The sequence below is a fragment of the Bos grunniens genome, chromosome 6 (assembly GCF_055505025.1).
Source record: "Bos grunniens cultivar Pamir isolate PY7600 chromosome 6, Bosgru_T2T1.0, whole genome shotgun sequence".
Classification (NCBI taxonomy): Eukaryota; Metazoa; Chordata; class Mammalia; order Artiodactyla; family Bovidae; genus Bos; species Bos grunniens.
The window spans coordinates 14,679,912-14,693,576 of NC_141170.1; the positions used below are offsets into that span (position 1 = coordinate 14,679,912).

At 49.6% G+C, this 13,665-nt stretch overlaps 1 protein-coding gene across 1 annotated transcript in view; it reads left to right on the top strand.

Annotated features, from left to right (window-relative positions):
* The first annotated feature begins 884 nt into the window (after positions 1 to 884).
* The window catches only part of LOC147370315 (high mobility group protein 20A-like), a 32,098-nt gene continuing 19,317 nt past the window's right edge, over positions 885 to 13,665 (top strand). Inside the window, exons 1-4 of the mRNA XM_086407514.1 lie at positions 885 to 1,180; positions 5,188 to 5,342; positions 11,641 to 11,720; positions 12,670 to 12,793. Coding sequence (XP_086263640.1) covers positions 1,153 to 1,180; positions 5,188 to 5,342; positions 11,641 to 11,720; positions 12,670 to 12,793 — 387 coding nt within the window. The 5' untranslated portion in view covers positions 885 to 1,152. The remainder of the gene's footprint in view (positions 1,181 to 5,187; positions 5,343 to 11,640; positions 11,721 to 12,669; positions 12,794 to 13,665) is intronic.

Here is a 13,665-nt window from a genome sequence, read left to right on the forward strand (position 1 = left end):
TAGGAAGAAACTGAGGAACAGAGAGCTTTAGTGGCTTATTTGTTGAAGCCACTGGTTGATTAAAAATAAAAATAAGGGAATGGAGTGGGGAGCTGTGCAGAGTATGAAAAGACCAAATTATGTTTTTACACAGTTATTGCTCATTACCCTTGATACATGCAGAGGAAGGACCTCAGAAACAATTAACACATTCATTGAGTGCCTCTGATGTACTTTAGGAATATTAACTCATTGATCCCTACAACCATCCTATATAATGGGCACTATTTATTATCCCCATGTCTCAGATGAAGAGAGTGAGGCCCAGAGAGGTGAAGTAACCAGCCCAAGATCACCCAGCCAGAGGTAGGCTGGTGGACACACATCCTCCGACTCCAGGGATCGTGCATTCATATAGGCAACCTCAAAATTACACACAGAGAGTGTGTTGAACTCATGACTGCCTTTAGGTCACCTGCCACAAGCTGGATGGAGACATGTGAATGTGGAAGTGTTGCCACTGAAGGGGTGGAGCAGCTCGTGGCCATCTCTAAATGTTTAGAATTATCTGTGAAAATGTATTTTGATTTTTTTTTTTTTAACGTAAAGGAGGCACTCCAGTGGATTAACAGGTTGTTGGCTTTGAGGGGCAGGATTCAGGGAGAGGGGGCTGGCTGCTTTGAGTTTTCTAATTACGCCACAGTGCTAATACAGTATGTATTCCTGTGTGACTTGAAAATACTCAGAGACGTATAAATAGGGGCACTTATGTAACTGAGGGGGCGGGTGGAGGGACCCGCAGCAACCAAGGTGGGGGTTCGGTAGCGGGGCGGGGCTGCCCACTTCTCCGCCCCGCCCACTCCCCGCCCCTTCCACCCTGGCCCCGCCCAGTCCCCGGCTACTCTGAAACGCCGGAGCCCGGAGCACCCTGCGCAGCTGTAACTCTTGCCCTACGCGCCCGCCCACGTCCAGGCGGCGCGACGCGGTCCAGGGTGGACAAAGCCCGCACCCCGGGCACTCGCAGCGGCTCAGCGAGTGACGCCTCCAGAGGACCCGCCTACGGCGCACGGGGCGGGGCGGAAACGGAGCCCAGGGCGCGGGGCGGAGCGGCAGGCGCTGGGCGGGCGTACCTGGTGGGCCGAGGCCAGGCGGCGGCCCGGGCGGGCGGGCGACATGCAGCGGGACAGCGGCCAGGCTGCGGGTCAGTGGCTGGACTTGCGGCCCCTCCCCTCGGTCGCGCGCGCCCCGCTCCTTGGGAGTTTGGGGGGTCTTCCCCGGGACGGGGTGGGCGCGTCCCGGTGCAACCCGGCCACGCGGCGCGGGTGTGGATGCCCGGGGTGGTGCCCAGGGCCTGGCACGTGACTCGGGCCTGCGTCCGGCCGGTCCGCTCCCCGCGCGTCCCTAAGCTCAGGTGCCCATCTGTCAGCCCCCTGCCGCCGCCCCAGTCGGCCCTGCGCCGATGACCTCCTCCCCTCACCAGCGCGGCCCCAGAGCCGGTCCGGCGCTGTCTGCGCCCAACGGTGCTGATGGAGGGGTGACCCCTGATCCGGTGACAGCCTGAGATCCCGGGCCCCTGCGCTGGGGCCGGACGCGCGCGCACGTCAGCCGGCGACTCTGCTCATAAGAGCTGTTGCGTTGTGCGGCGTTCGGGCAGCTCTCGGCTCAGCGAATCTGTTCTCACCTGTCCCGCGTAAAGACCTGGCGACCTGGGGGCGGGGACTGTGCTCCACAGTGAAAAATAGAGGACATTCGGTGACTCGAACGCGGCCCCGCGGGTCCTTACGTAACCAGGATTCGAGCCCAGGTGGTGGGTGTCAAAGCTTTGGCGTCTACAGCGCAAATGTTGACACTGATGCTGGAAAGATCCAGGTCTCAGTCCAGAACCTTCCTTTATGCAGAAAAAGCCCTTTCCTGCCCTTCATGATAAGCCCTATGATTTTGCTCCTGGCTAATGTGTTTCTGTCACCTGCGGGCAGGTGGCATTTGAACTTAAAGTTGAACTTGCAGACTGGATTATCATGTTCCAATAAGGACTTTGAGGAGGCTTAGGCTACCAGCAGTTCTTAACGATAGCCTGCTTCCTGGGTGCCAGGCACTATAATAACCAGTGCCTCTTAGTAGCCCAGTCCTGCAACTGAGAAAACTTGAGGAACAAGAGACCATGTGGTTAATAGGTGGCTGAGCTGAGTCTGGGATCAAAAGTTCTAGCTGAGGTATAGGTGTGACCACTGTACTGTCCAGCCAGTGAGGAGGCCAAGGCCCCAGGACAAGCACCACTTGTCTCTGGATTGGAGATCTTGAGCAGGTCACAGAACATTCTAGAGCCTCAGTATTAGGCAAAGCAATCACCGTTGCAACCCCTTTGCCCACTTAGGAGCTGGGACTTAATATGGACCTAGAGCTCCCTGAAGTCTGCATTGTCAGCCACTGCTGTTTCTGCAGCTGCTGCCTGTGGCCTGGCAACCCAAGGTTGTTGGGGGGAGGTCCTATCTGCCCTGCCCTGCTCTGGGCACTTGGGAGAGTCACTGACCTGAACTTCTTTCCCTACCTGTGGGTGTTGCCATGGCAACTAGAGTCATGCTGAAGATTAAATAGGATAACATGAACAAAGGGTCTGATTATCACCCATTTTTATCACCACCTTTTGGAGTCAGTTATATCATTTGGATGGGTGTGAGACTAGTTGAGACATTAGGGCCCAGCTTCCTGGAGCTTTGAATACCAGGCTAAGGGGTCTGGACTTCATGCCAAAGTCAGGGGGAGCCATAAACAGATGTGAGCAGAGAGGGAGGTGGTGGGATTCTCACCTGTGGGTCCAACGGCAGGGATCCTCGAGAGGAAGTTGAGTCCTTCACTGCTGATGGGTGTAAAATGGATCCAGCCCTGTGGAGGGGTATGTGACATCCAGAGTCTATCTGAATTAGAAACACATATGCCCTTTGACCCAGCAACCCAGTTTTCTAGAGAGCCCACTGCATGCATGAAATGCTATGTGTGCAAGGCCAGGAGGAACATGCATTTCTTACTGGGTCTGCTAACTGCTCTAAGACCCCTCCTCACAGCAGAATTCCAGGCCCCCTTCACCAGAAAATGCAGCAGCTCTAAATAGGCTGGTGCGGAAAGTACTCAAAGACGTAGTCAACAAAAGAAGTAAAGTTCAGTGTGCCCTCTCGCCATTATGCAGGGTACAGAAGTGTTTGTAAATGCACAGACTAACTCTGGAAGGGCCCATGAAGAGCCCCCTAATGTGGCCTCCAGGGAGGGGACTGGGCGCTGAAGGACCGGGTACTGAAGGACCAGGGAGGGGTGCTGTCTGCCTTTTACCATAACCCATGGGAGTGCCCCCCTAGTTCTGAGTCATACCCACAAGTTATGATTCAAAACAAAAATACCATTAAAAAAACAAAAATAGTCCTAGTGATGGATTGCAAGACTGGATCAGGCTTGGCCATGTGGATACAAGCCAAGGAAAGTTCCAGAATGCTGGGTTTTGTCATCACTCTTGGCTGTATTTCCCCTTCCCAGGAAGCTGAGAGGGAAGTCAGTGGATACCTTCTTGTCTTTCCTCAACCCCAGACAAGTCAGCATCCAGAACTGTCTGGCAGGATCTGTTTCCTGCATTGTGGTTGTTAAGTAATACTTACCAGGACAGAGGATGAGATGGTTGGATGGCATCACCGAATCAGTGGACATGAGTTTGAGTAAACTCCAAGAGTTGGTGATAGATAGGAAGGCCTGGCATGCTGCAGTCCATTGGGTCGCAAAGAGTCAGACACAACTGAGCGACTGAACTGAACTGAACTGAACCAGGATACCACTTCAGAATGGTAACTTGAAAGTTGTTACCTTCCCCTCCCCATGAGGAAGCACATGGGGTGCAGGTTGAAGGCAGAGGACAAACCTCGGACTGGTAGCCAGGAGGCTTGGGTTCAGTCACACCTGCCTTTCCCACCTGTGTGATTCTAGGCATCTTTCTGGAATCAATCTGCTTCCGGGTACTTCATCTACAGTCACAGCGATAGTTAAGTGTGTGTGGGGGGAGGGGGGATTGTGCATACATCTAACAGATTTGAGCTATTTGTTGTTCAGTTGTTCAGTCTTGTCTGACTCTTTGCGATCCCATGGACTGCAGCACACCAGGCTTCCCTCTCCTTCACCATCTCCCGGAGCTTGCTCAAACTCATGTTCATTGAGTCGGTGATGCCATCCAACCATCTCGTCCTCTGGCGTTCCCTTCTCCTCCTGCCTTCAATCTCTCCCAGCATCAGGGTCTTTTCTAGTGAGTCGGCTCTTCTCATCAGGTGGCCAAAATATTGGAGTTGCAGCCTCAGATCTGAGCTATCAAGTGTCCCATTCCCACCTCCCTCCCATCTGTAAAATGGGATCATAATTACCATTCTGCCTCATTCACAGGAGGTCAGGAGTTTATTTGACTGCAGACAATATCCTCAACATTCTCAGAGGATAGATTTCTGTAAATGCACCAATTTAAAATGTCAGGAAAATAAGTGACATTACTGAGAGCCTACCAAGGACCATGTGGTGCTCTGAGGACTCTGTGTGTTTGGGTTTAACCCCCTACCCTCACAATGTAAACTCCAGGGGGACTGTTTGTCAGTTCTACATGGTTGTCTGCCACACCCAGCATGCACTTGGCATCCTGTAAGTACCTGTGGTGTGAATAGACCTTTCAACAACTCTTGTCAAGTTGGTCTGAAGTTTGCCCTGACTTTGTGAAGAGGAACCCATGGTTCCACAGGGGATTGTGTTGCTGATGGTGTGAAGCTAACTCAAGGGACTTGGGGGCTGAGCCAAGAGAAATGACCGTCAACTCAGGTTGTAGGCATTTGCCATGGATGGAGGAGCCTGGTAGGCTGCAGTCCATGGGGTCACTAAGAGTCGGATACGACTGAGCGACTTCACTTTCACTTTTCACTTTCATGCATTGGAGGAGGAAATGGCAACCCACTCCAGTGTTCTTGCCTGGAGAATCCCAGGGACGGCGGAGCCTGGTGGGCTGCCGTCTATGGGGGTCGCACAGAGTCGGACACGACTGAAGCGACTTAGCAGCAGCAGCAGCAGCAGTGGGCATTTCAAACACAAATGTTCACATCACAGAGTCCCTGTGCTGGACAGACTCTAGGCGGGATGGTGATTTCAGTATCTCAGACCTTATGTGGCTGTTTTTTGCTGTTTTAATGCCCACAGAATTCCTTTTCCCACCTCCAAATGGGACGGGCAGCCTACTACCCGGGAGCTCTGTGATCCAGACCTACTGCCGGGACCTGGCATCTCTGCCCATGCAGCACATTAGGCTGACTGACCCGGGGGACCCAAAGGAGCAGGACTTAGAGGAACCAAAGGCAAGTGCGGTCCAGGCCAGGCTTGGAGGGCCTCCCATGCTGCAATGTCATGGCGTCATAACACGAGTGATAACACCTGCATCTTAAACATGTTCTGTGCTCCAGGTTCTGGGCTGGCACTCCTGGGCATTATTTTTTCAAACCTTCATGACACTGCGAAGCACAGAGAAGTCAAGGAACTTGCTCAAGGTCACACAATAATTGGCAGAGCAGGATTTGATCTTAAAGAGTTTGGCTCCTGAGCCTGACTACTCCAGGAAACTTGGGGTTTGGGTGAAAGTTCTGGGGTGAGGTGAGCAGTTCTTAGCTGGGGGATGACCTAGTCCATTTTCTGTGCAGGAAAGGGAGTTGGTGAGGGCTGGCATGGAGGGCACCGTGGTAGTTGAGTGGTGGCTAAGTGGGAAGAAGGTGGTCTTGGAAGGCAGACAGATGGGTATTGGAAGTGCGGCTCTGCCATCTTCTAGCTGTGACACTTTGCACAAGGTGTGTTAATCTTCAAGACTCAGTTACTTCTTGGTGAAACAGGGATAACATTATTTGTGTGTACTCTCAGTCATGTCTGACTCTTTGCAACCCATGGACTGTAACCTGCCCCTCTGTCCATGGGATTCTCCAGGCAAGAACACTAGAGTGGGTTGCCATGCCCTCTTCCAAGGGATCTTCTTGATCCAGGGATTGAACCCGTATCTCCTGCATTGCAGGTGGATTCTTTACCCCTGGGCCACTGGGAAAGCCTTATAACATTATCTACTGAGAGGGTAACAGGCAGGAAGGCCAAGGGTCTCCAAATAGAGGAAATAGCCTGCAAGTGTCAGACATTTTTATCTCTCTTAAGTGGCAGGAGGAAACAAACTAGCAATATTTTTTCCTTCTCTATACAAATTTAAAGGGAGGTTTCTCTTAAAATATTGTGTTGCCATAATGACACCCGGCTTCACCTGAAGTTAGCTATTCTCGAGTCTAGAGATAACCAATGCCTTTTTCTTATGGAAATGTTTGTCTTAAGCTATGCTAATGTGCTATGCCTTTACCCCAAACTCTGTCTCCAAGTCGGTTCTGCCTCTTGGCCCAGAACCTACTTGACAAACCAGGATGGATGTTGTTCCCCTAATCTATGTAAATGAAACTATTTGTATGGTGGTCTGCCCTTCTTCAAGATTCAAGTTAATCATTTTATGGCCCAGGATAAACCATTTGGTGCCAAGATTATCCCAAAATGCATCTTATGGGTGAGGGGCCTGGTGCCATTCTGAATTTTAAGACACTCCTTTCTTTCATTAACAGACTGCTAGTGACTATATAACATCCAGCTAAAGACTAGCAGAGGGGTACTCTTTCTGCCCCCTTCTGATGCCTATGTCAGAAGCTTTCTCTATCTCCTTTATACTTTAATAAAACTTTATTACACAAAAGCTCTGAGCGATCAAGCCTCGTCTCTGGCTCCGGATTGAATTCTTCTCCTCCGGGGGCCAAGAATCCTGGTGTATTCGCGTGATTCAACAACAACCTTTCACTACTTTAAAGGAATTTCTCAAGACTAAACAAGTATTGCATACTGAAAGGTCTGGTCCATAATAGGTGCACAAAAAAACTTTTTTTCTTTTTACTTTATTATTGTGAAACTACAGCGAGACATAACCAGGTCTGCTGAGAAATACCAAAAAGAAGCAGTACTCTGCACCAGTTGGGATTAGGCTCAGCTTCACATAACTAAAAACTCCCCAGATAATAGTAATTTGGGCTTTCCAGGTAGCTCAGTAGTAAAGAATCCGCCTGCCAGTTCAGGAGATACAAAAGACATGGGTCCGATCTCTGGGTCAGGAAGATCCCCTGGAGAGGTAAATGGCAACCCCACTCCAGTATTCTTGCCTGGAAAATTCCGTGAACAGAAGAGTCTGGTGGGCTACAGTCCATGGGATTGCAGAGGTGGACATGACTGAGTGACTGAGCACACACACACACACACACACACACACACACACAAGCACACTGATACCACAGTCAGAAGAGACCCAGACCCAGAGCCACCTCACTGCTCCACCATCCTTAGCATAATGCTTCACCGTCCTTATCGTGATGCCTTATGATCCATGGTGGCTGCTTGAGCACTAGCCCTCATGTCTGCATTCCAGCCAGCAGGTAGGAGGAAGAGGTTAAAAAAAAAATAGGTTCCTTCCTTGAATGATATGTTCCAGAAGTTCCATACTATACTTCAGTTTACTTTGAATGGACAGAACTTAGTCACATGGCTGCCAGTTGCATGGGAGGCTTTATTCCAGGTGGTCTTGCCCAGCTGAAAATCAAATTTCAATTCCTAACGGAGGAGGCCAGAATAGATACTAGGAAGATGACTGGCAGTGTCTGTCATGCCCCCAGAGAAATGTGCAATGAGCTTAACTCAGGACCTTTTCATCTCTTAGAGACAAGGCTTAATCCCAAATCATGGCATTGATTTGGGAAAGTACTTTCCTTTGCAGAGATCTTCCCTAATGACCTTCTCAACAAGCCAGTTCCACTTACCAGGTGGAGGGGGACTCAGAAAGGACTAATGACTTTCCTGAGGTAAGAGATGCAGAAGGTGGTAGAGCAGATTTAGAATGCAAGAGGGCTGACTGTAATAACAATAACAGCTACCCTAACAGCTGGGTGCCTGACCCCACGCATTTAATCTTTGAAGATACTGGGGTAGGAGCTGGTATCTCCACTGCACAGAGGAAGATACTGGTGCACAGAGAGGTTAGGTAATGTGCTCAAGATTTCAGGGCCAGCACACGGAGTCACTGGGACTTGAATCTGGACAGTCTTACTCCTGAATTCATGCTTTCACCACTACCCTCCACTGTGCTTAGAATCATTACCTCTCTGGTTTTAGTCTGCAAACCTGGTTAAAACTGAGATAAGAAACTAGGCAACAGGATGCTGTAATGTCTAATAACCCTCCTTTTAGAAAAACAGAGAAGTATTGGGTTGGCCAAAATGTTTACTTGGGTTTTTCCATAAGAACATAAAAAAAAAACAAAAACAAAACAAAAAACCCAAATGAATCTTTTGGTCAGCTCAATATTTCTTTTGCAGTGTGTGTATTTCAGAAACAAATGAACTAGAATTTTGTTTTAAGCTAGGACCATAATATCTAAAGGTGGGAAGCCAGCCTTTGACAGTGTCTAAACGTGTGATGCAGATAACATCTTGCAATAAACATCTTCAGTATTCAGGTGGGGGTGGGGGATGGTGCATGCCCCTCAACAAAGCTCTGCCCACATGAAAATCACCAGGACTTTTCTGGGCGAGTTGTAAAACCACTGGAGCCAAGATCCTTTTCCTAACTGTGATTATAATCATCAATCGAGCTTTGGTCTGGTTCCCAAATGGTTGATATGATTGTTACATACAGGAAAATGTTCTTCTCCTTGAGACCTGCTCGATTGCCTTGTAGAATCCTGTTCATTGATATGTTCTGGAGTTTCTTCTCCCTTATCGATAAAAAGAACACATGCACTGAACGCTGCTGTATGCCGAGACGTCCTGGCCCTTTACAAACGTCAGCTCACCTACTGCAGTGCTACCTCTTGTTGTGTCTGTTAGGAGCTGCAGAGGTACAGGGGGCTCAGGTTCATGGTGCGTCCGATCCAGGGACTCAGCCCATACCTGTCACTCAAGCCCCCACACTGTACCTTCTGCTACACCCTGCTGACTCCCAGTGGACATTTTCTTTGTAAAAGAAAATTTGGTGTATAAAACCAAATATCAAAAATTCCCTGTCTGTTGCAATCTGAACATGAAAGGTCCATGCTGGTCAAGAATCCTATTGAGATGGATTTTATTTCCCCCTTGAATTTTGCCCATCCATTGATCTTCTGCGCGCCTGCTGATTGCACTTTTTTGCAATGTCTTTCCTTGCTCAGCCATGTTCTACTTCTGCTTTTCCTTTTAAACTAACGTACTCAAGTGTGTGGGAAATATTCTCCATGTAGTAACACCCAGTGCTAATTAATGATCAGCTCACTGTGGACGTGGCTCTATTTAGGGCAGAGTCAATTTGGTTTAAATCCTGTGTGAGAAATTCAGCGAGAACAAAAAAGCTTCAGAGAAAAACATCCCTGCAGCCTTTCCAAGTGTCTTTGTCTCTGTAACTATGGTTTCTGGACAAACGCAGAAAACGCTCAGGAAGGATTTTCTTTGGATAAAGAAGCTGAAACAAAGGGCCAGGGATGGCAGTAAAATGATAAGCACTTTTATTTTGATTTCTGATTTATAAAACTAGAATATAGAGAAATAACAATAAATATATGAAAGTGTTTCCTCCAGTTAAAAACAAGCAACTTTCCCTGTGTGCTTCAGCAGAGGAGCTGAACAGGCAGACGGGAGGAGGCCGCTGTGATGCAGGGCGCAGGTGACCTGGTCTACCTCCATGTGACTCCAGGCAGCTGTGGAGTCTCCCTCAGAAGGCACAGCTCTAACAGAAGCCACGGTGTGCTCTGACTCTCAGCCTGGCCATTCGGTGGCCAAGTCACGTCATCTATCTGAGTGTCTTGCTGTGTTGTGGGGTGATTAAAAGAGTTCCTTTGAGCAGGGAATGTGAGACTCAAATTCAGGAACATGTGTGTTGGAAAGTTCTTGGTGAACCGGACTGTAGCGATGGTTTCAGCTTTTATTACCAGAAATCAGAGCTGACCACAGGACCCAGGAGCTCTCCAGGGTCCTGAAAGGCTTGTCATTCCCTTTCTGACTCCGGGAATCAATCACATAGGAGTGAGAAAGAAAGAGAGTTGTTTACTGTGCACCTGCTGCATGCCTGGTGCCTTGCTAGATGCTCTGCAGAATTCTCTCTCTAACACGTGTGATTACTAGCCTGGCTTTTTGCCTCTGCATGGCCTGAGCTCTATGTTCTTGTTCCTTAAGTCCCCAGTGCCAGGCGCTGCCCTGACCGCCTCTGTCCTGAGGCCCTCAGCACATGTGGCCTGGCTGTGATGGTATCAGATCCTCTCCCAGCCAGCCTGCTGGGCTGCTGACCAGCTGTGTATCTCCTGGCCTTGGGAAAGCTGAAATGGGCATGTCTTGGAGGGAGTTTTGAAAACTGGAAAACTGGAAAGCTGAAACAGAGGTTTTTAGGCCACATTTGGATTATTTGCCACCATTTTTGGCACCTGTGTGTGTTTGGTTTAGGAAAAATATGAAACTGAGCCCTGAATGCAAGGGTGTCCAGGCTATCATTTTGTAACCCTTAGTCCCTGAAATAAGTTGTTGCCATTATTTATATGCCCCAGACCTCCTCCATTAGACTGAGCCACTTGAGGGCCAAGCCTGCATCTTATTCAGCCCTCTAGGCTCTGAGCATGGCCCAGGATCCCAGTGGCAGCAAGGGTGCAGGCACCATTGATGAACCAAGAAACACACTCAACAGAAGAGAGAGCTGCAGCTTGGGTCTCCTTCCTGAGAACTGGCTGCCACAGGAGGGGGTCTGCATGTGGCCATGGCAGCCTGCATTTAGAGAGCACCTACTGCTTGCCTGGCTCTGTTGTAAGAACCACATGATTGTTTCCATATTTAATCATCATTACAACCCACAAGGTTCAGGCTATTATGATTCCCATTTTACAAGTGGGGAAACAGAGGCACAGGGATGTTACTAATTTGCCTGTGGTCACATGACACAAGTGGAGCTGAGATGGGAACCTAGGCTGAGCTAGTCAAGCTCAGAGGTTAACACCCTGCCTCCAGGACCAAGGCCTGGCCCCATCCCCACCCCCTCACCTTGTACCTAGTCACCCAAATCTCATGTTGCTTTCTTGTTTGTGCCCAATCATATGACCATATGCTTCCTGGTGATTGGGCTTCCCTGGTGGCTCAGATGGTAAAGAATCTGCCTGCAATGTGGGAGACCTGGATTCGATCCCTGGGTTGGAAAGATCCCCCGAAAGAGGGCATGGCAACCCACTCCAGTATTCTTGCCTGGAGAATCCCCATGGGCACAGGAGCGTGGTGGGTCTATGGGGTCGCAAGGAGTTGGGCACGACTGAGTGACTAAGCACATACAGTCATAACACGATGGGAGGGAACATCCCTGGCTCTCGCACCTGCTGGGGACACCCAGGTAATGATTGCATTCCTCCAAGCCTTGGTTCCCTCATCTTCAGGACACGACCATCTCTACTCTGCAGAGCTGCCAGGACATCAGAGGTCACGTGAGTAGAGTGTGGCGAGGACTCTTTAGTGTGTTGCCTATTATGGGCTGTGACTCAAATATGGTCAATCATTGTTGACAATCCTGAGGTCTTCCTGCGTATTACTCTTTCAGAAAAGGAAAGGAGGCTGGCCTAAAGGCAAGAAAAGGAAACCCCCGAGGGATCTTGCTGTTCCCCGTGCTCCTACGACAGGGTAAGATGTACTATGTGCCGAGCCTGGATGGCCTCTGTCCCATCTCAGCCTTTATCTGTTCTTCAGGACCCTTGATTGTTACGGAGTCTCACACCACAGGGAGTGAGAGAGGGTTGTTTAGTTCTTTAAGCTGGAATAAGTTTGTGATACTCAAAGGAGAGCTGGGCTTGAGTCACAGACAGGAAAGTGGGTGGCCGTGGGGCCAGTGTGTCTGGTTTCCCTTCCAGGCTTGTGATACCTGGGGCTCCATGGCCTTGGATGATCTAGTGAACCTTCATCAAGGCTCAAAATGCAACCCCCGAGGGCCCTGAGACCTGTGCCTCATCCCCTGGCATCTTGGGCTGCAGAAAAGAGGCCCCAGGCCAGTCACTTCCCGCTGCTCTGAGGGTCACCTGATTCTTTTGGAAGCTTGAGTGTTTTTCTCTTTATCCTCAAGGTTCACATGTTTCGAAGGGTGAAGGTCTTTTCTCAGTTTTCCCATAACTCCAGTGCACATGGCCTTTGGTCCAAAGACTGGTTTGTCTCATTCCAACACCTGCAGACTTTCTCCCTGTGCCTTGACACAGATCCCTCATCAGGAGGGTGGGAGGGCTTGTACCTGGAGCATTTGAGCCATAGAACCACCCCATGAACAGGTATATTATGTCCATAACACAGAGGGGGAAACTGAGGCTCAAGTAGGCTTGAGCAAGTTGCCCACCCAGTCTTCATGCCCCTCCTGTGGGAGGGGGCGAAATTCCTCTTAAGTCTTCCATCAGTCTCCGGATAAGCCAGCCATTCATGTATTTCGCCACCTTCAAATAGCCCCCATTTCACCAGTTTGAGTGAAAAATACGGACAAACTCTTGACTGTTGGTTTTCATGAAACCCTGAAAGCGGGAGTGGCTGCGGCAGGCCTCCCCTCCAACAGCAGCTCAGCACTGTTGTGTGTATTCCATTCCCGGCGCAGTTACACGATATTCCTGAACGAACAGAGGAGCCAGCTGAGGGCCCAGCACCCCAGTCTGCCTTTCCCGGAAATCACGAAGATGCTGGCTGCTCAATGGGCTCACTTGCCACAAGAGAAAAAGCAAGTAAGTCTTCTTCTGCGAGGAGTGAACAGAGAACGGGGTCTGGCTGTCTGCAGCCTTGATTAGGGGCTGCTCCCCCCAGGCCATCTTTTCATACTGGAGCGAGAGGGAATGTTCCACAAGATAGGCACGAGGTGCCTCCCACCTCACCCCTTAAAAGCAATTACTGGTCTCTGCGGCTTTGGCATCCACTATCTCCCAAACTGTCAGGCAGAATGCTGAATCTGTGAAAAATGGCAAAATTGTCCAATAAGTTTAGGAAATCCTGGAGCAGACCAAGGGAAATAGATTTTTTTTCCTTCTGCGGGGCTTTTTTTGGAGCCTTTTGCTATAATTTGATTCACTTAAAATAGTTCAGATGAAGCCCATGCTCTCCTGGAATGAGGTGTGAAGGGCGAGATGGAGCACAGCACGCTAGGGCACGAGAATCTCTGCCACCTCTCGTGAAAGGCTTCTCAGAGTAATCCACCATGGAACCCCTTATGCACAGAGCTCCTGTTAACCTCCTGTGGAAGTATGTTCTGGGGTCACAGAAGAAGCAGCCGTAAGTTAGATGACAGTCATGCTTTTATCACGGCATTTATGTCCAATGTCAACTTCTGCCACCTCGTCCCCCACTACTTTCCAGCCACCCTGATCAAGCCATGCCTGCTGTGGCGTCACCTCCTACAAGAAGCCCTCCCAAACTCCTTCTGAGTATGTCTGACCTCAAAGCCCCCATACTCTTCCCAGAAAAGCCTGCTGCCTCCAAAGTGTCATTTCTTTGGGTCAAATGCAAAAACTCTGAGATGAGCTTCTTTAACCCCTGCACTTCCAACTTTTTTTTGCCATAGAAAACCTTTGGTTCAAATGAACTATCACAGAGAAATCCTAAT